Below are 26,091 nucleotides of genomic sequence, written 5' to 3' on the forward strand. Positions count from 1 at the left end.
GAAGGATCTCGTATTGGTCAGTCACTCTCTTATTTTATACAACAGGAAAACTGAAGTATGCTGTTCTCACTCTAGGAGAAGGTTCACAGAAGAAAATCTAGTCGGAGTCACCAGCTCGATGCATCATTTCCATCCCTCACTTTTTCTGTTCACCTCCCAACCCACTTTGGAAGCAGAAGGTGCGACCTGCCAGCCACCACCACACTCTGCACTGTGCAGACAAAGCTGAATGCCAGACTCAAGTCTGAGAATCCCAGGAGGCAAATGCAACTGCAGGTGTTGGTCATCTGTGCTTCAGGGGCTATAGATTGAGGCCACACAAAATTGCAACAGCAATGTGAGCCAAACACGTCTTAAGTCTTATGACACAGGACTGTTTTAGGAAGTTTGGACTCGTATTTCAAGTCTTTGAAATCCTCAGATGCCAACAATGTCTGAAAGTCATCTATAGAGCACCCTTTTGTGATACCACTGATACCAAAGAACTATTCTTTAGGCTCTGAGCTGAGACTGTTGCAGACCAGCACTTTTGACTTAATTTATTAAAATTACCACTTCTGTCTCTCATTGTTCTGATAATATAATACCATAGCAACAAATGAGAAGCTCCAAATTATACGCATGACTCTGAAAGGAAGTGCATAGTTCCTGTATATACAAACTTTGATCTACTGCAGGATGGTCAACAGCATCTGTTACTCTAATAGCCCACATTATTACAGCTGTTTAGCTAAACAGAGCATAAAAAGATTGTTCCATTAGCCATCTTCCTGGCATAAATCCAGGGAAGTTGCTGAGTGGCCATGACCAAGTACCAGCATAAATCCAGAGGATTTGGACAGACGGCTGTGGCTAAATGCCTGCATTCTTCAGTGGTAGGAGCTTTATTTCCAGGCTCACGTTTTTAGCTACAATATTACACATGCATTTAAGCACTCTGAAGAAGGTGACACAAAGTGACATGTCATATACAATTATGTTTGTAATTGCCAGTCCAACCATATGCAAGTCTCCTTCACATTTTAAACCTGCTCTGAAGGCAATCTGTGAAGAGCTGTTTTAACATAACATGGATGTATCAGAGTTGCACAGCCTGTGTGCACTGTACAGCCCATCCAGAAACGGCAAAAGCCATCCTTCCGCACAGGCAAAATTTCTGCATGAGAAAACAGGACATGCCCGGGAAACTCAGATATGAATCAAGACAACAGAGCTGTGTAGGCAGATCCTATCGGTTCTGCATGAAGCACAATTTGAGGCAGGAGGAGCAATGAGAGGAAGGAGGCCACACAATTTTAGTCTGAACCCTGGTAAGTCCTGCATGAAATGCCGGGGGGCGGGGAGGGGGGAAGCTTCATTCTGTGTTATGAAGTGTCTTATGTTACATCTCAACCAAGAGAAAAGGCATTTTCAAGGAATTAAGAGATCTTGTTTCAACAATCAGCTTTGCAACAGGACTTCTGAAGAGGCTAAGATACTTCCCCCCACACGTTGTAACCACAAAAGGGTAGATAATTCTCCCCTTACACAAAGGCTATGAAGCCAGAACGATTTTTGTCAGTGGAATGTAGGAACACTATGGAGAAGAGTGCGAATACATCAGACATATTTCAGTCTGCCAGTCAGAATGGCTGACTTGACCTCCAGCTTTCTTTATCTTACCTATATCCCCTTCCTGTGTACCCTTCTTGATTACAGTAAAAATATTGATTCAAAGTTCAACATATGTGAAAGAGGGACCTAAATCTGGATATGCAACACACTGATATGCAAAAGATACTGGTATGAGTTGTCAGTGACAAGATACATCTGCAGTCAGTACACTGAAAACCTACTTCTGGCAGCAGAAAAGCAGTGCCACTTTTCAAACTGATTTTCCACATTTTAAAATATACTGTATGCAAGTCTAATGAGAGAAGCTTTTTACCTCGTCCATCTAGTATGCATGACATCATTATGCTCAAAGAGTACTACTGCAGCATCTCTGACAGGCTCTTCCCAGCAACTTTCACTAGCAAAAACGTCTATAGTTTTCCATCTTCCGGTATGTCTGCAAAAGGGTGCAATGCAAAGCCAGAGATTTATCTGAGACGATGACATTTACTGATAACATTGGATGTGAATAAGCCAACTTACTCTGCATACAAGTAGTTTACAACCAACTCAAAACCGCACACTGCAGAGAGAATGTACTTTCCACCTACAGAAAGCACACTGTCTACTGAGTTCCTCTGAATACAATTTTTACAGGGCACTGATAGACACATATTATTTAAAACACAACTGCTAAAGCATTTTTCTTTGCTGTCAAGTACCAGATACACTTATTAACCACCTCACTGAATTATGGACCATTGTATTATTATAACCGATCAAATAGCTTTTGAGGCAATGCTAGTAAAAAGCCATTGTGGATCCGCACCTAAGGACAATTCAACTTCAGGGGAAAAGCCTCGAGCTAGAGAACTGAAAGGCAAAGTTGCAGCTATCTTCAAATCCCAAGTGTATCACAGCAACCAGATATTTTCCTGGGGCAGGGGAAGCATATATGATATTTAATGATCCAGTCTAGTCCTCTAGTATGGTGCGTGACTGCTAGGAAGAGGATGACAACTGCAAGACTCAGACTGTCCTTGGAACAGCGCTGTTGCTCAACATGCATGATGCCAGCTTCCCTTCAAGCGTGTTTGGGAACTTTTAATTACAGGATGGGCTAGTGATGGAGTGAAGATCTGGTTATGGAAGACCGGCTGGCAGAAGCATCTGGCAGATGACTTTAAGATGCACCACCGCAACATGGACTTTAGTGGCAAGGGGAAAAACAGCTCAGGAAGTCCTAAGTCTTACCTTCATTTAGAAGGATGTTCTTCACCAACAACATAGTCCTATGCTTATTTTACTATTTAGCAAGCAAATCTGGGTTAAAAGCTGAAAAAACGCCTCGATTTTATTTTATTTATTTATTTATTTTTAGGGAAATTACAGAATAGAGCCACCTTTTTTAAGATACCATATTGTTCTTAAAGTTCCCTTAAATACAGAACATTTTTTATTTTTCCCAGTCTCAAAGTTGAAAGTGCCTAAGACAAATTACGTAAGTTTCTCTAATGGCACTCTAATGGCATATTTTTTGGCCATATTCCTAACTTTCAGGCATTAGTGTTCCACTTCATAGTACTTTTCATTAAATAAGGCCTTATGTCTAACTGTCCTGAATAAACCCAGAGCAGCTAGAATAAAAGACAAAAAAACTTCCTTCAGAATTTCATTACTGGTTTAACAGGGGCTTCAATAAGCATCACTTAGTACCAGACAGCTGCACCCTGCTAATCAATACTTTTATTATTACTGTTGTTAAACAGCACTTACTGCTGTTTATCAATCAGAGATAATCAGCTCTCTGAGTAGTAAACCACCTGTCCAAATTACCCACAGTCCTCCTAAGTGAGACATACTGTACAGGTAAATACATTACAATTTACACAGTTTATTCAACATACTGCGATCAGCAAGACAGCATTCGCCTAGGTCAGCTGCGAGTTAGCCTTCAATAAACAGTACTTGAAATAGCTGGCAGCACAGCTGTGCGATATCGGCTAACAACCCATGGACTTCTCCAATTTTGAGGCAGACTTTGTCATCTGGATGGTGTCTGCACAGATTGCAGCCACAGCAGTAGCAAAAGGCTCAGTAAAGCTCCGCAGGCACACTGTGACCAGCCTTGAAATCAGGGGTAGGTTCTGGTAATCCCCAGTCCCCAGAAAGTACAAGAGCTCGTTGGGATGTGGCGCAGGGGTAGAATTTCACTTTTCATGTATAACTGCAGCCTTGAAATAGCAATGTTATATATACCCCCACAGACAAAATTGTTATTGGGCTAATTGGACAGCCGAGTGTTTAACATGCCCTGGAGATTCAGAATTTAAATATGTTCTTCAACCACTAACAGTTCTCTTGTACATTAGTACATCTTGTTCCTCTTACACGATGCAGAGTGCATCTTGGATAAAGGCATGTGCCAGTCTTAAAAGCAGGCTCAATCTCCACACTAAAAATTCAGATACTGGAAATTACTTTTCCTAGGATATGAAAATGAATCCTGTATGTCACAGTCCCTACTCCTTCCCCCCAGCATGAGTGCATGAGGAACGACTCGACACCAGTAGAGCTAAAATGTCATAAACTAGGTATCAGAGATGAGAACATACACCTATTATTGTTTTTTGTTAATAAGTGAAGGATGGACAATGATGTTCTCATGCTAAACCCACACAGCACTACACCAGCTACTAGGAAGAAAACTAACTCTATCCCAGCTGAAACCAGGACAGACGTCAAGAATTCATAAGACACTGGAAAACTTGCCTGTGTGGAAAGGTTAATTAGAAGAAGTAATAAAGATGAATACTCATTTCCTGTCTAGGGAAGAGCCCTAACTCTGAAAAGGCGAAAAAGGAGGTTTGCCTACTGACAGCACATGCGCGTGCACACGTACACAAAACACAGCCAGGGGAAGGCACAGCCACTTCAGACAGAGTCTCCCCTCTTTTGGGGGTTTGACGTCCTCCAGAGCTAGTTCAGAATTTTAGCTGCAAAACTGTTGCCTGTGGAGGAGATACAGTAGCACAAAACATCAGGAAAACCAAAGGCCAGGCTGTAGACAAGACACTGTACACGACACTGACAGAGGCTGCCTGAAGATTTTACAGACCTTCTAATCCAGCAGAGTATTTGGAGGAGATCAGCGATATAAACAGCATCTGTATAGTTAGAAACGCTCAAAAAAATAATAGCCACACAGACACACACAGTGAACCTAAAACCTACATGATCTGTAGCATGACATTGTTTGTGTGTCTTCCCAGTACCAAGATATGTAATGAAAGTTGTTGTTAAAGCAAAGAAGATGGGACTGAAAGACGATTCTCTAGGAAAGGATCCTACAGAGTGTCTTCTGTCCTTAGACACTAACCCCAAATCAAAAAGGAAGGTAGTGTTGTACAATGGAGTACATAGTTATCACTGTGCATACAGGCCAAGGGCTTTATCATTTCTGCTCTGTCTGATGCCAAGTGCAAGTGTGCAGAGCTGCAGTAAAATACCAAGACTGTAGGAGTAAGCAAAAGGCAGGAGAGGGAAGCAAGGGCAAGTCCACATTTTTAATGGTAAAAAGCCTTAAAGCAAGTAAGGCAAGTATTAGTGCAAAACTGACATTTATTGCCAGTCACTTGTGTTTCAAGAACTTTTTTCAAACTCCTTTAAAAAAAAAAAAAAAAAGGAACCAAAACTTCCAAACACATTTATCACATAACACTGACTACTAGTGGAGTGCGTACACTCACACAGGAAGATCACATGTATGGAGACAGAATATACGTTATTTAAAGATCATTATTTTCAGTGCACTATCTCTTAAAGAGTTTTTTTTTTAAAAAAAAAAAACACGAACAACAAAAAACTGAAAGCATAGTGGGGAGGGGAAACAGCTAGGATATGAAGCATTAGAGAGATCTGAACTGGCAGAGCTTCAGCAGAGCAGGCAATCTGACAGGCACGCCGAGAGATCAGTTATCCTCCCAGCAATCAGGAAAGCTGATGTCCTAGAAGCCAATTTTTGAACTGTGCTAATAATAGGTCAGTCAGCAAAGCCGATGCTGCATATTCACCAAATCTATGTACAAGCTGTGGGCATGAACACAAGAGACTTTTTTAATTAAGGAGGAGAAAAGAGACTGAAGGCTAGCTTATTACACACCATTGTCTCCATTTACCACAAGCCCTTCTCAGCTAGAAGACATTAACATCTCTAACACCAAAGCACAGCAGTGGGTTGCAACCACGCTGTACCAGGTGCTAATTAGGCAGCAACACGGCGTCCCTGCTGCAGCCCTACTCACAGAGGGCTTCTCAAATAGACGAAGTCAGGGCAGAAGTGGAAACAGGCACAGGGACGCAGAGCAGCCCATTGCCGAGTTATGGCAAATCATGACCAAAAAGGGGCAAGTACCCAGGTCTCCCGACTCCCAGTTGCTTCCTAAAAGCATACATTGCTGTTAGTTAAGGCCAAAGCCATTTAACTGAAACATTAAATGACATTATGACCTGATGAGATGTGAATGGTAAGAAAATTCTTATTTAAGTCACATAGCATTTGAAAGCTTCACAGGCATCCATTGAAGAAGTCACTTTAGTGTATGCTAGTCGACCTGGCCACAAGTTTTCTTCACTGAAATATTTAACCTGAAAATTGTAACAACAAAACAGTTTCCAGCAGCCAGATCATGAAGGTCTCTTGCACAAAAACTCAAGTTTCCAATTTTTTTTTATAACATTTAACATTTACAGTTATCTACTGCCAAAGCTTACTAAGTCTCAGCCCATCTAAACAAAAGACAACCTATAATCTCGTCTTTATAGGAAAGTCACAACCCACTTTCAGTTAGACAGCAAGGATAATATTCTTGCATAACACAAAATATCTTAGGACTGTTCTCAGTACCTGAGAATTCAACAGTACCTAAATGTGGATGACTCCAGGGTCACCTTCCCTTTTTGAAATTCTTTGGCTTCCTCATTTCAAAAACTGGACCTATGTTGTGGATTAAACCCAAAACTCATTTTCTATTCCTGCCTCCCTCACAACAGTAAGGGAGATATTTAGTACTGGGAAATGCTTATTAGAGATCTTCTGTGTTTGATATAGCACCATTTCCCTAATGGGCCTTGAACAATTTCCACGTTTTGAAAGCAGAGAGATTTCCTTTTAAAAACGAAATCAGCAGTCTGATGGGAAGTTGACCTGCATGAAATATGTCCTTCCATTTTCACTATCTATGGCAATCCCCTGCCACTTTCCCTGTCTTCTTTTATTTGACTCACATGCCGATTTTTAAGTGGTTGTAAAAAAACATGAGCTGCAACTTCCAGGTCACCATGAACTGTTGCTAGGCTGACTCCCCTACTGCTTTAACTGTTGAGCTAGAAATTTTCCCCACTTCAAAATCAAACGATCTACCACCTTCTACAGGCTCTTCTACCTTCGAATGATCTCTGTAGTATAAGCCAGCAAGGAAGCAGTGTTCTTCACTGACAAAGGCACTGCCACACAGTTTCCAGCACGGACCTATCAGTATGGGTGTTATCTCATGTACTGTTATTTATTTCTGAACTCCTAGGTACTGCCTTTAGAGATACAGGTGAGGAGTTAGTTCTATTTTAAAGAGATAGCAAATGCATGCAGGTGAACTTCCTAGGATTACCACTCGAGCTGCTATCAGAGCTAGCAGCTCAACCTTTGATTGTTTTACCCTCAGCTGCTTCAAGCCAGTGTTGGGACCCCCAAGCTGAGAACTCCTGTTACAGATTAGCTTCTCTACTTTTGACAAGTTGACTTTTATGCTACGTATCACATAACTGCATCTTCACTGGAGGAAGAACTCACCTTTAGGATTTCACTTGTGATTTCTGCACTGCTCAGCCTAATAGTTACAACAGTTCCTTAGCAAGCAGTTGCATCCTTGAAGAGATTCTCTTCCATTTCCCATTAAAAATGTGACAGACACACAACTTTGGATGTCAGTATTTATGGGTCATTTTCTTACACAAAAATTGGCATTTGCATTCCAGCAGTGACATCCCTGGTCTCAAGCTTCTAATGCCACTATGGTGGCTCCTAAAATTACACCTCAAATTCATGAATCAAGACAACTGCTAAACCCAGGCAAAGGCCCAGATGATTTGTTGTGCCACCACTGTTATTTTACTAGCTGCTTCAGGTTCACTCCCATTTCCAGTGTCATTGAGAAGCAAAACTTCACATCACCACAGCTCCACTCAGAGTGGAGTCCTCATTCAGATTTCCATTGAAAACTACTCTATGCCACCTCTTTCAGCATGTGACTGACTTTTTTGAAAAAGAAATTCCAACCCAACTCCATCTAATTGCGCCAAAAGACTAGCATCACCTCCTCAGGACCTTGTCCACCTTCAAGAGTGTCAAAGCCCCCTCTCCTTAAATTTCCAGCTGACATATAGTGAGTGACCCCTGCCCTCAAAAATCAGAGGCAATCCACCCATAGCTTCCCGCTCAGTTCACACACATGGTAAATGGATAGAGGAATAGTGCCACACGGAGCAAGTCTTGAGCAACGCCATTCATGGAATGAATTTAACTTCCCCTTCAGCTGGAAAGGATTATAATTTGATATCACAAGGGTCCTTCTGATAAGAAACTTTCCTAGCTTTAGTACTATTTCCATTCAGTTTGACACCAGAGAATGTGTGTATGTAGATTATACATAATGTTCTTACAGAAGTTCATGAAGAAGCACCACAAGTACTAATACAGAATTTGCTGCTAATAAACCAAAAACACCTGCTCCATAAAGACCTAAATATATGAATCCCTTTCAGTGCCTGGTAGAATGCCAGTGTGGTACATGGATCTCTAAGTCATTCTGATTCCTGTGTTTTGCAGCTAAAGCAAAGGCAAATCTATTCCTATGACAAACCGTGTGATAGAGGCCCATGTATCCAATATTCATTATCAAGCACTATTAATAATAAGCGATGTTGACTGCTGAAATGCTAGAGATGCTGAAATAATGAGGAAGAGCAGTGAGTTTTTCATTATACATGTTAAAATAATCCCTTACGTGGAGAGACATGCACCATCTTTTCTCATTCAATTAATGATATTTATAATCTCAGTTCCTCAAAAGGTCTAGTTATTTAGCTTTTTTTTTTTCCTTTTATGTACCAGAAGGAGAAGCGTGAATACATGTTTAATGATGCACTTCTTGGATGTTCTCAGCAGTGAGATCCATCACTGAGTAACCTTGCTCTTGAATAAATTAAGCCAAACAGTTGGGGTTTGGAGCAGGTATTTTTAAACCTAGTAGTATTAAATGTTACATTATTCTCATTAAATTATTAGGTATATTTTAAATATTGATTCTTTAACTTCGGCCTTTATTGTATGCTTGTCAAATGTACAGTAAAACATATAAAGATGTAATGAAAAGATCTTTGACCATAGAGCAATACAAATATCGACCCAATTGTTTTAAAGCCCCAATTCAAAACACCTACAAAAGAACTCTCTTAAATAATACAGCCAAAATCCCCAGCAGCTGGAAAAAGGCCACATCTTTTCTCATTTGGATGAGGGCAATGGGATTGCCACAGAATTTACAAACAAGTCAAGCCTAATCCTACAGAAACCCATCTACTGTGGGCACAGCTCTCAGGCTCCACTTCACACATTCACTCTGCAGTCTGTGTTGGGTTTTCAGGCCCGAAGAAACTCATGATCACCTCAGGACACAAGAGAGGAAAGGACCTTCCATGTCAGAAAAATCCTCTCTTCTTACCATAGGAACCACTTCATGCAGTCTCATGAAATGAGAAAGCTCCAGCTCAAGGTACAGTATTTTTGCTACAGGCTTTTGTAGCAAGCTCATATTCTGTGGCTGAGCTACAGCATATTAGTACCAGTTCTGACAGCAATGTTCACACCTAAAAACAGGCCTATCCCTGTCAGAGGAGAAACTACCCCCACTCCTTCCCCTGAAAATTGCAGAATTGTTATTACTAAAAAGCTGTACAGATTGAGTCTCTCTGCCTTTAGATATCCTCAGCCTGTCAGTCTAAGCAAGCCAGAGCTGGGGGAAATACCCGGCTGTAGGTACTTCTGTATAGCTGTGGTCTCATCACCCCACCTTCCCTCAAATACATGTAAAAGCTTAAACTATCAATTGTGCAAGCCAGCCTCTGAGGCAGACTCCTTCCCGATAAAGCTTTCGGTTGGGCTGTGCTACTGCTCTACTGGCAACCGGCAGAGGAGGGAAGCTTCAGCCACACATCCCCTCCTACGGAGTAAGTATCACCTCAGCACTTGCAGTAGTTTCTCAACACAAACTTCCTTTGGACAAATGGGATCATCATCTGCTTACAAAAGCATTTCTGCAGAAGGCATTAAAAATCGCTGTTGACTCCCCAGGACTGGACACTTAAGCTTAGTTTCATGACACAGACTATTAGCTGACCTCTTTTCATGGTGCTGTGGATAAGACTAGGTCTGCATCCTCTATGTTTTCGGCATGCTGCCATGCATAACTAGCTTTAAAAATAAAGAGGAATAAATCAGTACGTGCTAGTGAGATGAAGAGGACAGCATATTATACCATCCTCAGACTTTTAAAAACCTAAATAGCTCCACCATAAAAGCAATTAGTTGCTTTCCTCCTTTTACTCCTTTTCTTAAGCAGTGTCAGAACTGCACTGAGTCAATGCTAAGTGTCTTCTCCTAACACCCATTGATTGTGTAACATAACTTCCAGCTAAAGGATGCAAGAATAATAATGCACAAACGGTCTGACAATACATATTTCTTCTCCTACTCTGCCTATGCATCCATTGATATATTTATTCACAGACAGAAATCACAGTCTTTCTCTGGCTTTGCTTTGCTAGCTAGGCTAAACACACCAACGCTTCCAGCCTCTTCTCATCTCCTGAGAAATGCTTTTTATTATCATTCTTTTTTATTCCAGTAGACTTTCTTTTCACCTGGTCAAGTTTTGATTTATCTTTCTTCAATGCTCATGACCAGAATAAACAAATGAAAGAAATGGCATTCCTTTTTTTAAAAATAGTGAGGAATTGAGGTATGTTTTAGTCAGATCATAAAAATACGACAATGCAACAAATATTGTCTGGTTTTGCTATAGTTAAGAAACATTAAGAAACAGTAAGATATAACAGACGCTAGCTTGTCACATTAATTAATTTTTCATTTTTAAAACCCATGTTGAGAATCATTCAAGTAATAATACGAAATCAGCCGGCATTCTGCATACAGATGAAGCAAATATTCCAGAACCTTCAGCACCAAAAGAATTTCATACTGAAAAATACAATTAAAATCAGAAAGCTGTCCTGCCATCTGTTTAAAACAAAAGGTTTTAAATTTCCTTGTTATCTGAAAATCACAAAATGCTATGTATGACTTCATCTTGGAGGATTATCTTTACTGATGACAGTAAAATATACTTAAATATGCAAATACCCAGCAAGCGTGTCAAACTGCAGCATACCACATTATTATTACCAAATTGTATGATCAGAGCTTAAATGAACTTAACAGACCTTCACTGCAGGTATGACCATACTAGCATGGGCAGCGAAGGTGAACCTAGCACATAAAAATCAAAGAGAAACGGCTCGTGGTCAGAAGAATCTGTATGCACTTTCATCCTAAGTTACTGTTTATTCTGCTGATGAAGTCCTTCAAACAGAGAAGTTTGATCAACGACTTTTTAATATGGCTGTTGTTAATGTCCAAAAGCAGTCTTGCCGGACCTGGGTACCTGGCACAACACATTGGAGCCGGCCCAAGAATAATTAAATGGTCAAATCACACACAGTCATGAAGAAATGAGCAAGGCACATGAATACTTATTTTGCGTTGAAGGAGTCTTGAGCAATTAGTTTACTAATTGCAAGTTGCCTTGCCTGTAAGTTGTCAGTTGTCCACTCTGCTACAAAGCGGGCTTCTGGGGGCTCTTTGTCTCTTCAGCCTGCCTTCTTTCCGAGTTTCTGTTCCTGCTCTTAGAAGTAAATGCCAAGAGGACGGCTCAGCTAGGCCTGGCTGCCACTGGTATCTCATACCACAAGACTGGCCATCCTTACAGTCTTTCACGTGTGGCGTAATGTAAGTGGCATGGATTTGAAACTACAGACCTAGGATGATTTATTAGGAGCCTGAAACTACAGACCTAGGATGATTTATTAGGAGCATATGGCTCCTGCAAGCATGGAATTTGCTATAACTAACTTATCAGAAAGCTACAGGGGACAGCAAGTGAGGAGTCCAGAATGGTCACATATATAAAACGTCTTGGTAATAATGACTTTATTGGCAGCCTTTCTGATCCATCATCTGTTTGACTCCAGCATTATCCAGACTCGCCAACTGGGCTGCAAACCTTGGGAGGATTGCTGGTTCATGAAGAACTCCAAGATGGGGTCAGTGACACTGATGGAGGGCTGCACTGAACATGCAACTTTACCAGGAACTTTGAGCTCTGACTGCACAAAGAACAATCTAAAAGATTGTCCAGATACACTTCTAGACACCAGACACTAAATATTATTTTCCTTTCTCTACAACAGAGAAAAAACAGAAAAGGAAGGGAACAGGAAAACAATGCAAGAAGCAGCTCAATCAGCCAAGAAGTTAGAGAAAGCTGCAGAGCTACAACCACCAGTTCCCTAAGCTAAATAAAAATTTAACACAGAGGGAGCGGCTTTTTTTGTTTTGTTCTCCCCCTGCCCCGGCCAGTGATTCACGTAATTTTTGTATACCTTTACTGATAAGGCAACAGCAACCAGAGGAGCCAGATTCCTAATTTAAAAGCCATACCCTTATCCAGACAGTAATTTAACGCTTTGCACAGTGTCTGGCAAACAGGGCAGTCAAATGGCTAGAAAGATGATGCTACTCATGCCTTGTCTCCATATCCATTTGTAGTCAGCTCCCAGGAAAATGTGTCTGACCAAGGATGTTGGCAGGCAGGCTTCCCACAGTTCATCACTTTGTTTAGCAAGGCCTATCCTTCCATACTCAGAAAATAACAGGCCCTGGTTATGACAAAAGCAATTGCTTAAAAAGTAATAACGAGGGGAAAAAAGAGAAAGCAATCACATAGAGGGTGTATTGTCCTGATATTATTTCTTCACATAGTTCCACTGTCATCACAGGATCACTTGAAGAGAAGGAAATGAAGAGAATTTCCTACATAACCTCCTTTTTCAATATATTTATAATTTCACAATAAACATGAACCCAACCATTCTCTGCAAAAGCAGAAAGTAGCATTTCCTTCCTGGTCCTTGCACTATCAGCACCCCAGCAGAAATATATTTACTTTCTTTAAATAGACACCGCTAGGATGGGGTTTAGAAACAAGCTTCATCTAGTTGTCATGAATTATTAACCAGAAAAATCCCTCTTGTTGCCCTTTACAGAAGCTTGATTTGCAAGTTTAAAAATCAAACTGACACTTACGTCTCTTGTACAAATACCCAACCTTTGAAAAAATGCTCTGAGCATTATAAATAAATTTTTTCAGGAATATGAGAACAACAATTCTATAAATAGCTATTCTTCACAGAATTGCTTCAAGACATTGTTTTTACAGACAACAGTAGGAAACTGAAGGAGGTCTTAGTGCCAAACAAATTAAAAGTGAAATAAACTCTCCAATCAACTCTGGGTTTCCAGTTATTATTACAAAGTTGGCCGTTATTTTTCAGCTTATATAATTAGTTTATGCAAGAGAAGGAACAAAATAGAAGACTGCACTATGTTCTGGCATAGCTACCAGGTTGGTATAAATCAGTCATATCCTTCAACTTCTGAGGGCATTCACTTTGATTCTTTGGGCAGTAATTTAACAACTCTAGACCGTCAACAGATGAACCCGCTATTAACAACCACCACCTTGTACGAGCACAAGCAAAGACAGACAAGACTTTTATTACAACTCCATGATATGATTCCCAAATACACTGACTCAAAACTGTGGTCCATCTCCTCTAAAAAGGAAACACAGGAAGATAAATATGATCTAATGTAATAGCAAATTGCCTGTACAGTCTGCACATTTAACGGTTGCTACCTCCTCAAGCAATTTTTGCCCTGGTATCTAAAAAACAGCTACACAACTGGTAAACCAGGTTTCCATAGCCAGAATACTTCAAGTACATATTTAGTCATTTTGGTACATACTCCAACACAAGGCCAAAGCTCAAGCACTACCAAGTTTCAATAGGGAACCAGTACTAGCAGTTACTTGGCAAGTACTTGAAAATTCATCTGTAAAAAAAGGAGGAACTCATTCAGTTCCTGGGTTTGATATGGTATTTGGCTATAACAACTGCAACAATAATTTTCTATTATATGCCCGTTACGGTATATGAAACAAACTGCATCCAATCACTCAGGGTACTGATACTCTTTCATCCTGGTGCAGCTCCACAGTCTCCAACAGCTGGAAACACGACAGGGCTGATTTCAAGGGGTGACACGGATGTAAAACTGGAGTAACGCGGAAATGAATCAGGCCATGAGCTTTCCCAACAGCTCCCCAGCCATAATAGTGATCTAAGCATACCGGAATGTTTTTAAAATAAAGTAAGTGTCCAGCGAGGATTAGTAAGAACTTAGTGACGTGGCCCACCAGGCATGGCCAGGCAGTTCGGGGGAAGAATTCAAAGGGAGCTCTGGCCTCTGGGAATTCTGGGTCTACCGTGCACCACAGCCAAAATCCTCAGTGTATGGAAGGCAAGACAGACAAACCACAAGCCAACTATGAACCACAACAGCATCCCAAATGGATCCTTGCCTGTAAACCAGGACAATTATACACCCCACTGGCCATCAGATCATTAACATGGCTGGAAATTACCAAAGCTTCCATTCATCTCTCCAAGTTTGTGCACAAGGGATGAGCCACAGGCCTGTTGTATTTGCTCCCCAGAAGAGCAGAGGAATGTATGCTGATGTAATGCTTGTCTGTTGTGCCAGGACTGGCATGCAAAGCCTCCTGATTCCTGCCCGTCACACCACAGAAAACAGAGAACCATTCTGGAGAAGGAACCTTTTCTCTTACCTTATTTTGATCTGTCCAGTAAAAGAAAAATCCCTGTGGATCTGTTCTGAGAATAATTGGAGTCACAACAGTAGAGTCCTGAAAGAAAAAAAGGATAAACAAAAAAATCCATGTCAGCACACAGAACACATAATTATGCACTGAATTGCAACATCTAGAAATTACCCTGAAGGTATCACTAGCAAAATGTCACTAAAATAATTTAGTATCACCTGCCTAATCTCTATTTTTCTGACATAACATATTTCCATTACTGAGAAGACAGCACTAAATAACTCCAGACTTGTCAACACATGGAATTACTCCAGAAAAGCTGGAAGTAGGTGAAGTTAAACAGACATAACACACTGTCAAAGTAGAGCTCACACAGTGAAGTACTAAGTCCACTGCCCACCTTGATCCAAATTAACCTTCAGGTATAGACAAGAGCTAAATGCCTATACGCTTTACTTTAACATACAAAGACTGAATTTGCCTAGAAAACCTGGAATAATATCCACTACATTAAGACTTTTGTCAATTACTTTCCACTAGTATTTTTCTATTTTTTTTTCTACAATCCAACTATTAAGATTTTACTAATGGAAGTATGTACATTCCACCTCACCTCCAAATCAGTTGAAAACCTGTCTACTCCAGTAACATCCATAGCTCAGGTCATTTAAAACCAAGCACATTGGTAAGTACTATAAGTAACGCAGCCTGGTTTCCTACATATTCATGTATTCTGACTAACAACAGGTACCTGACTTGGAAGATACAAGCTCTAACTGAAGCCTTTCCTGTAGGTGGGCGTTCATTACATCTCTCACCCATCGGGATTCCCTGGTGCCTAACAATAACTGACATCAGTGCAGCCTGGTCCTAATAGGATTCCTCCTCTCTTTCCTCTACTATTTTTCATTACATCTGTAAAACCGCTGTTGTCTTGATACCTCTACCTGCTCACCAAACTCGACTGAAAAGTTATGGAGGGAGCACAGAAAAGAGAAGGAAGACAAGCAGACAGAAAAATTGTTTATGCCTTATCTCCACAGGAAACCAGGCTAAAGACACAATTCCTCCTCAAAAAGGATGTGTATTTCTGTTAAAATGTTACAGGTATATTACAGCTTTAGCATTCACCTGTCTCCAAAGTAGCAGTCTACTCCAATGTGAGGTCAGTCTACATTCCTTTAAGGGAAAAAATGGGGTCTAATAGGTTCAAATTTATATCAAATCTATTTAACTGTGTTTTTTCTAAGTGCAAATAAAGTCAATGGAAGAGATATTATCATAAATGAATAAAAACTAACTTATGCAAGTGCCATTTCCAAGGCAAGAAGATAACACTTGTCTAAATTATGCCACCAGTACAGTCCTTTGTGACAAAGTACCGAACTCCCACCAACAGGCGTTTGTGAAACAGAGAAGTTGAATTATTACCAGTTTACAGCTGGAAAAAACAAGACCCAAAGAAGCTAAGTGACAGGCCCAGCACCAGTCAGAAGCCTGCGGGGGAACAAGTAGAAGAATAAAATGGAGTCAAGCGTGAAGCATGTTTTTATCTCGGCACAAGAGAAATACAAATAGAAGAGCAAGTTCTGCACTAAAAAGAAATACAAGATCAAACCCTTAATTGAGCATAAAAGTCCTCTTTATAACTGGAAGATCCGGGCTGTGGATTAACTGTGCCACAGGTATACTGACACCCAAATAGATGCCATGCGAGCTTTCAGAAGCTGGGAACAAGCATGGCTCTACCAATGCCAGGCGGTGTATGGCAATGTCCCAGCTGGGATCAGAGCTAGTCCACAAAGCGCCACTGACCCTTCTCTTCCTCATTACAAGAAAACAGCATTGTATGCACTCCCCCTAAGAGAACGGACATACAGAATTTGTACCATCTTTTTTTTTTTTCCTGTTTCTCCATAGTTCCTAGTTACCTTGTACACCTGAGAGTCGGGTACTGTTCCAGTGCCACAGGCAAATTTAGTTTAAAAAAAAAAAAATGCCAAGTCCTGAAGAGATGTTGACTAGTTGTCTATATCCACAAGCTTCTACAAAAGTGTTCTCAAACCTCCGCCTTTCAAAAAGAGAAAAAACCCTTCTCTGGAGATATAACTCTCCTTTTTTAGCTTATCTCATTATGTCCCATGCAGCCTTTGTGTAAATATGTAAAATGAGGAAAGAAAAAGACTAAGTGTCCTCCTGCCTTCGAATGAGATATACACAACTTCGGGGCGGGGGGCGGGCAGGGAAGAGAAGGAAGTGATGGGAAACAGACAGGCATGAAGTGATTATGTCTAGGATTAATCAATTTTGCTGGTTAATCATTTCAAATCAGTTGCTTCAACCCAAAAGCTGTTTGGATTTGTCTGTGCTGATGACATACAGCTGTCAAAGTCATACTTTTGTAGATGTGGCTTGTAAAATGTTGACTATAATCAGACTCAAAAAAGTGGAGGATGAGGGGAAAGAGCCTTCAATATCTATTAGGTGACATAAAGGAAACATCATCATGACAGGGATAATGATGAGTCTTAATTTAAGATCCTCTGTGCTCCAGGAAGTTGTTTGTTTGTTTTAATCAAAAAAAGGCAGCTGTGCATTATGCCTCTTTTCTAAATTAACTACACTACTTTGACATTAAACATAGCACAATTAATGTGCTGGTGAACATGAGAACCTCACACTGCCATGCTGTCTACAAACACAGGATCTGACAATAACTTTGTATATGCAATAAGAGTCATGTGCACAATGTTTCATATATTCTACAAGCTAACTATAACTCTTAAGTCCCTGCCACCAAAAGCCACACTCCTTAGTTCTGGGTGTAGAGGAACAGAAATAAACTTCTCTAGTCAGCTCTGCAAGTCCTCCTCCCCACTCCAAATTAACACGGAGTCCTTTGTCATGTGAAGTCCTTTGTCATGTGGAACAGGTCTGTTGCTTGTACACTGCTCTACAATCAGGGCTTGCAAAGGCAGGCAACAATCAAAAAGATACATGAAAAACCCTTTATACACTATACATGCAAGAAGAAGAGTGGTTCAAGGCTCTGAAATAGAAATTTGATTCAAGTTACAATTGTCTGGTACATTTATTTACAAAACCTATTGTACTATATGGGAAAAACTGTGGTTTATTACCCAGCAGACACACCTGCAGTCATTCATGAGAGTACCCTGAAGCCCATTAATTCAATTTCCTCACCCGAAGAGCTGACCTATCTCATAACTCCCCTGAACAGATTTACCAACCATACACAACTCTGAAGAGGGTAACAGGCAGGATACAATAGATAAAGGGGGAAAAAACCAAAACAAAACAAAACTTGAAGGAAGAACAAGTAGGGAGCAGTCATTCATTTCTTCCCTAACCCACTCAGATCCAGAATGTGAGAATAAAAGAGAGGGTGGGGGGAAAGGTCAGCGTTACGCATCTCTAAAGCTGAGGGGTTTGGAAATTAACACCTGTTTAGGTGTCTAGCAGGGGCATAGCTCTTATGATCCTCTGGATGTCAACAAAGCAAGCAGCCCTTTGGGTAGGAGCCCCAGATTCTCGGGACACTTCCAAGTATATAAGAAAAGAAGCAGAAGGAGGTGACCAAGGCAAAAATCAGATGTAATCAGAAAGGGGAGAGGAAGAAGAGAAAGGCAGAGTGTCCCAGTCAGTGACGCAAATGGTTGTGGGTCACCAGGCTTTTTAAATGCCACCCGTGAGTGCTTGTGTCAAGCAGTGGCTTGGTTTCTGACAGATTGCTATCGCAAATTCCTTGAATAGAAAGACTTGGAGTGGCCCTAACCTGGCAGTCCCAGTGTGTTGCATATCACATCAGTCTAAACTTAAGTGAATAATTTTTTAAAAGGGCTTTTAATTTCACCTTTAAAAGCCCCCCACCTTTTATTTGTTGACTTAGGGCCAATTCTCTACTTTCCTCCAATTTCACAGCCTCAAATGAGTGATGTGGTTGTTCTATACTTATTCCATTAAGTTGCCTCCTAATTGGCTATACAACCTCAGACCCTGCATTAGCAATATTCTTCATTTTCTACTTTTAAACAAAAAGGTTTCAAATTTATGCACGCAGAGTGCCACAGAGAACTTTGGGATCCTTACCAACCAGGCACAGCAGAACACGGGCATAGAAGATCAATGGACAAATCCATATTTAAGTGCCTGCCAGATAACTGTTTCAAGGTCTGACTTTAAGTGTGGGTCCCCTAGACTACATCTAAGATCAGTGAGCAAAAAGTGCCACCTCCATTTTAATATTACTGACCAATAAAGACTATCATACAAAGCCAAACAGTGAAGAGGGTGGAAGCCATGGTTGAGTTCCTTTCTAACTATACGCCCATGCTTCCTACTCCTCAGAGCACCCCCATGACGAGGCTGTGCATCCAGCCACGAGGGACAGAGCCTTCTACCCTACTCCTCAACCATCACTGGTAAGACCTGAAGAGACACGAGGCGAGAAAGAATGGCTACATAAGGGTGCACTACTTTGCCGCCTACATTGCGGGCTTTGGCCCTTGCTCCCAGAACCCTCTGTACTTTACTCATTATGTATTAAGGCAAGGGTGTAACACTATTGCCGCTGTGTTTTGTGCCAAGCACAGTTCAGTGTTAAAATGATCAGAGAACATCACAGGCTGGGACTAGTGTACCTGCGATGCAAGTATCGGGTCAATCCTGCCATAGATTAAAAGTTCCTAAAGGATCTTAAAAGTACCTACAGGGGAATTAAATTCTACATGTACCTTGTCAACTAGCAAGACCATGAGTCAGATGAGTATGTGTTTTAATAAACCATATAGATACTGGTGATGTTTCTTATAAACAACTGCAGACAAATTCATATCAACAGATTTTAAAAAGAAAAGCAGACCAATCAACCTTTTTGTTCAGCTCTTACAACAGATGGGGCTCATGGCACTGCCTTGCTAGGCCAGACCGCTGTTTCCTGGTTTCGCCTGACATTTTTAGTGGCATCAAACATCCCCAAATATAAACTGAAAAACTTTACACACATCATTATTTCATTTCCTTGAATTTTCTCCTGGAAAATTTCTGCCAAACTGCTTCCAAACACAAAGCTAAGAAATAAAGGTTGTTTCTGGCAGAAGAAAAATATTCTGCAACTTTTCTTTCACTTTGGCAAAAGGGCTTGAACCCTGGTTGAGCAAGGGTGTAAGGCTGTGGGAAAGGTGTGGGGAGAGTCCCTGCAAAGAGTTTTCTTGCCACTCCACAAGCCAGGGGGATTAGAGGCTTGGGGGAGTGGAGAAGCAGCAAAGGAGAAGGGATAGCAAAACCACAATTTACACATGGTCAGCAGATATATTAGCTGTTAAATTCCATATACACTGGGTGTACTCAGACTGGAACTAAGCAGGATTACCCAAGCAATTAGCACTATAAATTTCTTTAGGCTGACAGCTGAAATATGAGTGAGAGGGAGAGAGTACCCATCCCCCAGTTTTGCAATGAACCCCTGAAATAATCTGGAAGGGTAAAGATGCCCTCTTTTACTGAAGGCTGAAGATCCAAATCTGCCGTGTAAAGGAACAGATTGCAAAAAGGAAATGCTGGAGAAGGTGAAATGAACGCTGGAGGTAGGAAGCAGGGCAAGAAATCAAAACTGGAAATCCCACTTGTTCAATAGGAATATGCAGGAAAATATTCTTCACTATTAGAGTGGTTAAACCCTGGAGGAACTTTGGTGATGGAACCACACGACAGAGTCATCTTTCTCCTACTCAAAGACTAACTTCCTGCAAGTTTGAAAGAGCTAGCCTGAGCGGGATTTGTTTCTCAGAAGCAGACTACCCTGTCTTGTTTCTCAGGATGTCCATACAGACTAATTATAGCCTAACCTCACGTAGTCTTGATTTGTCTGCATGAGTCCTTATTTGTTGTAGATGTTGCAAAGTATGCAGTCAGAAAAGAAGGAATAAAAAGAGAAATTTACAGCAAAGGTAGCCAAATGCCAACCAGGAAGATTTTATCTCTGCCAGAGAGTTCTTATGTGATGCTGAGCAAATCATTTAAACCAGCCTGTTCATGGGCATAAATACTGTGTTCTGATTTTGAGGGAATACTGGACTTGTATTTCCACATTTCATTTTCAACTTTTCAGAGATGCTGAGCCCAAATTCATCTGAAGTCACTGGGGAGACATTCTGAACACCCGACTGTATGGTGCTATGCAGTCTGAAAATTAGGTCCAAGGTATCTAATCACAGATTAAAAATTAGCAGTTTTTTATGCTGGTCTCTTTTTTTGGACCTACAACAGTACAACTGGGAACACATTTTGTCATCTAATGGGTCTTGTGAAAATAAATTAAAAAGTGCTTATGAAACATTTACTTTACAATAGATAAAAGACTCCATAATGATTAGTTAACTCTCTATTTCACCACAGCCTTTGTTAAAAAAAGGTCTTGAAGACTCAAACATTAAAGTGAAGAAAGCATACAGTGCACAACCTAAATTCACTGTTAGCTTCCCTTTCACAAAGAATTCCTCATTTACTTAAGAGTGGTTTTCTGGTTTTCAGTTTCCCTAGTATCTACCAACACTCCAAAGGGCTCAGACACTACAATAACACAGATGTTATCTGCGACTTAAACATGTGAAGTCTTCACCAGATCTTCCAAGGCAGGCACCTAACCATTCTGCAGGGGATCCAAATCTCCCCACCCCCCCCCACAAGCTAAAGTCAGCAAGAGCTTTCCAATGGAGTTAACCAAGTTCAGGCTTTCCCCTTTACTAAATGTTAACTGTTGAGAAATTTTAAACTCAATCTCATTACTCTCCTATGTTGCAAAAGGCCAAAACCACAACTTCTACTCGTTTAGATAAAATATTTTTATATAGCACAGAGCTGCTATTTGTTTACTACATAAAGATTAGCAACAAAGAAAGAAAAAACAACAAAAACTCTAGAATGTTTGACTAACTTCTTCCCTCCAGACTGAAAACATTCAGAAAAAATAAACTCTTTTCAGTTTATTGTTTTAGTTTTATACATACAGAACAATCGTCGTTCATTTTTCATGGCCTCAGTAATGTACTGTAGTGAGAGACTTGTGCAGAGTTTAAAAAAAAAAAAAAAGTCAGGGAAAAAAAAAACCAAGTAACTTGAGCATCAACATCTTAAAATCACTTCTAAAAATTTCCAGGTTTTTTCTTTGTTTGATCTCAGCTTATCCATAATAATGATACTCTGATGTTACATTTTTCTTGAAAGGTTAAAGGGGATGCATCTCATACTCTTGATAATCTTCTTTAAAAGATTCTAAACAAATAAAGAAGCCCAAAAACTTCACATAGCACTCAATGTGTGAGCTCAAAAACATTTTAGAAAGATTAAGAAGTGCTCTAAGAGAAAGGCATTAAAATAGAACTTAAAAGACCCAGGTTCATTTTTGCTGCTCACTGGAATACCTGGTGAAGTACTGTAGCCACTAAACAATGCTACCCATCAGCAGGCTTGTTTCAGTAACTAAATATTTAGAAAAAAATATATGGCTTTAAAATTGGAATCACATCCCTCAATTTAGGTAGAGTTACATTACCTTACTGATATAGTTAACTTGCAAGTAAAAGTAAATAGCGTAAGCCACAGAGAGACCAGTCAAATTCTTTATGTAAAGTACATATTATCACTAGGGAAGATAAGAAAGCCTTTAAGCAAGAACTGAAAACAAATCTATTTTTGAATATTCACCATCATGTTAACTTGCTTCAGTGTGCCAATTACTGCTTTTAGAGAACATCAGTTCAGCTGTGCTCTAGCTGTTGAGCTATTTGTTAACTCAGTTATGTCTATCTTGTTCCCACTGCAAACCAGAAAAAAACAAAGCACAAAAGACAGCCAAGGTTTCAGCCCCTTCAGACGTCAGATCAGTCCAGAGAGAAGTCCCCCTTTATATTCAGGTTTCATTAACCTTCTCAGCTAGCAACACATTCTGCTACATTAAGTTTAAGCCCCTGCAAAAAAGCTTCACCCATGGACTTAATTACATCCTTTTTATTTATTTATTAAACTGTTTTAAAACTCTCATCAGGAAAAGCTATTATAACCTGGGTTTCACTACAGCAGAGTGGATCAAGTCAGTTCTTCTTTAAGCCTTCCCTCTCTCTCTCAGATATGACTTCTCTCTGGGAGTAAGAGAGTGCATCTGTTCAAAGACCAGACCAGTACTTAAGAGACTCAGAGTCTCTTTCCAGTAGTAAGGGAAAAGTGGTTATAAAGGCCCAACTGAAGGCAGCGTGAAGAAACGTGACTTGAAGAAGCGAATGCTCAGCCAATTGGCATCTTAAACCAGACACACATGTGCATACATCCACAAAAAAACACCTAAGCAACCAGTCACTTTTAATCTTTCACCTGTTCAAACGTCAGCTATTTCTGTTCAGTGCCTTGTGAATCCAATCTACACATCAAGAATAAGAGTTAATTCTAAAATTTGTTTTCCAACCATAATACTGTTATAGAATAAAACAGAAACAGTGAGGAAAAGCAAAGTAACAGGACAACAACTATCTGTTTGACTTTAGTGCTTTATATCCTAATCCAAAACGGAATTTGCAAATAGACTTTATTAGGCATTGGATGGTGAAAGTGATATTACATCCAATCCCGACGCACAAAAGTGTGACTTGTCTTGCAAAGCCAGAACTTTTTAATTGATCCTAATGCTTTTACAATTTAGAAACTAAGATGGTTTGCAAAGGAAATGGAGTTTCAAGCCTCCTGAGCTGCTTGCCTTCCACCTGCCTGTATGTGATCTTGCGTGGCTGACATAACCTCTTCCTTTCTCCTGCCAAGACTTTAGCAAAGCTCAAGCAAGGCGTTTCTCTTTCAAACTGGATCATCATCACACTGGCGGGCGGGGAGGCAGGCGCTGGATCAGGTTCACGTGTTACATGTAGCAGACTTCACTGCTGTTCCTCAGAGAGGAGATCCATATAACAACATCAGTACCACATCTGCTTATTAGCAGCCTCAGAGTTATTAAGTAGGCACCGAGCTACTAGAAGCTCAGGACGGGAAGTCCATGGGTGGATCGGTTTGAAAGTCTGTATCACTACGTCTTTTGTCAGACTGTTCTGCACACCACACTGCAGCATCCTTCTAAAAGCTGGCAAATGCATTCTTTAACAACTGTTAATCTATACACTATGAAATTCCTTACACGCCTCTCATGCTCTGGTTTAAATCCTTCCAGCATTCCCATTTAAACAAAAACACTACTTTTCAGTGGTTTATAACTCAGCTGGAAAAATTTTGCTTTGGGCTGAAATTTGGTACAAGTCATAGGAATTCACCGAAAACACTCTTTTGCTTTATGAAATGCGAAGCAAAGTCAATAGAGCCATCTTTACACAGCAAAACAAAACAGCAGGGAAGTGTACTACAAGGGTATGCCTTGGACAGGAATGAATGCTGCCCTAGTGCACAGGCGATGCAGAAGAACTGAACTCCCGTTCTCACTCAGAAACAGTAAATAGAAAATGGCACGTAATAAACATCAGTAATGCGAGCCTTGCTCTTCTGAACAGCGCTGTTAGCACAGCAGAGCCAAAGTACTCATTATGGTCAATTCTATTTTACTGTTACGTTTTGTAGTTTACTATTTCTCATTACAGCCTATTGTTTCACTGGAGAGTTTCTGCATGCCTATTTACATGAGAGACCACAGAGGTTCAGATTAATAATCATCATTTTTTAAAAACCCTTCAAGCAGATCAATTTGACAGAAAACAAAGACTCTAAAGTGGTTATTCGCTACTCAATGGCAAATACTTTTCAAAGTCACCAAATATGCATTTGTCCAAAGTCCTTCTTACAGTTAGGGTGCCAAAAGAGATTCATTTCCCTTGAAATCTTTGATTTTGTGGGGCTTCCACTGCTGAGAAGAAACACTATGGGCAAGATGGGGGGGCTGGGGGTGGGAAATTCATACGTATACACACAATGCATGGTCAACAATGAGTTAATGCTAGTATTCTTCATCACACAGTGTGGCTAAATACGCATCAACTTTCACAAGGTTGCCGAATTTGCCCGTGAAAGCACTCACTAAACACAACAGGACTCCTTCTCATCTCAGTCACACATTCCAGGTAATACCTGTGTATTGCTGAGTAACACCTTTAATCTGAAATGCACATATTTTGCCAGAATTTAGCCGTATTTTATTCCTGCAGCCTTTATGTCTACAACTGAAGATCTTTTTCCAATTAGTCTATAGCAGACAGACCAGCTACTGAACATCCACTGTGCTTGGAGAACACCTCTTCTCCTGCAAATTTTATGCGTACAATATAATACTTTGGAAATAGCACTAGTAATTTAAACTGCTGCCTAATTGCTTGGACTTTCAGCCTGGAGACTTAAATCACTGTCAACTTGACCTCCGCATATATCTGTGGAAATTTCTTGGTAGCTTACCAAAAATAAAACAATAACTGCAACGACAAGGCTGAGGTTATGCTGCCTTTTCCTATACTAAGGAAAATAATCAACTGAAGGAAAACATTCTCTCAGGCAAGTCATTCAAGCTTAGTTCCCATTTATCTTCTGAACATGAATAACCTGTGTCAAGCCAATGTTTACTACTGCAGACAAGGTCAGATTGCTGAGCTTATTAAAAATATATTAGCTTATTATTGTAAATAAAAGTTCACACTACAAGTTGTTCAGTTTTTTGGTGTTCTTTCCCTCCTTGAGAGTGTTTATCACAGGTTTATAGAGGTCAGGCTCACACATTTGGCTGCTGGACAGGCTGAAAGCAATGGCAAAACAGCGATACATAACCGGACAAAAACAGTTGTTAGACACGTGAACTACTCCTTCTCCCTCTCTCTCTGTTGTCCCTGTTGTTGCTGTGGATGTCTTTAGCACAGCTGAATTCACAGCAAAAATATGAGAGCTGCGTTAAGGCTCTCAAAGCAAGTTCTCCTGGACAATTCTCCTGGCATTCAAACTGCCCAGCATGCCTGCTTTCTTTCCCAACCACTCCTCTACCACAGCTCAAGTCTCACTATGCCCCTCTGACTCCAGACACCATTCGCAGACAGACTTTTTGGGGCACCCGCTCCTCCGTGCACAACTGAGACACAACCACCTGATTTTGTATTGTGGGAGCAAGGCTGGCAGAGGACTCGTCCTTTCTGTTTTCCTTCTCTGCAACACAGCAGTCTTACTTTCATGCTCTGAGAAAAGGAAAGCTAAACAGAGAAAGGCCACCTCTCTCTGAAACGGTCCCGGGCATAGCCTGCAAGTGAAGAAAGAAATCTCAGCTGTTGAACAGCTATGCTACCAAAGGTGAAGCGAAAACCACACTCCTCTTCTATGCGAGGCAATACAAGTGTAAAGGGTTGGGAAGCAGCAAGTGGTAAGGGGAAAGCGGACGTGA

At 40.5% G+C, this 26,091-nt stretch overlaps 1 protein-coding gene across 1 annotated transcript in view; it reads right to left on the minus strand.

The window, feature by feature from the left end:
* PLCB1 (phospholipase C beta 1) overlaps window positions 1–26,091 on the minus strand; it is a 405,965-nt gene that overhangs the window by 378,551 nt on the left and 1,323 nt on the right. Inside the window, exon 2 of the mRNA XM_075147729.1 lies at window positions 14,676–14,753. Within this exon, the coding sequence (XP_075003830.1) occupies window positions 14,676–14,753 (78 nt within the window). The remainder of the gene's footprint in view (window positions 1–14,675; window positions 14,754–26,091) is intronic.

Source organism: Calonectris borealis, chromosome 3 (assembly GCF_964195595.1).
Source record: "Calonectris borealis chromosome 3, bCalBor7.hap1.2, whole genome shotgun sequence".
Taxonomy (NCBI): domain Eukaryota; kingdom Metazoa; phylum Chordata; class Aves; order Procellariiformes; family Procellariidae; genus Calonectris; species Calonectris borealis.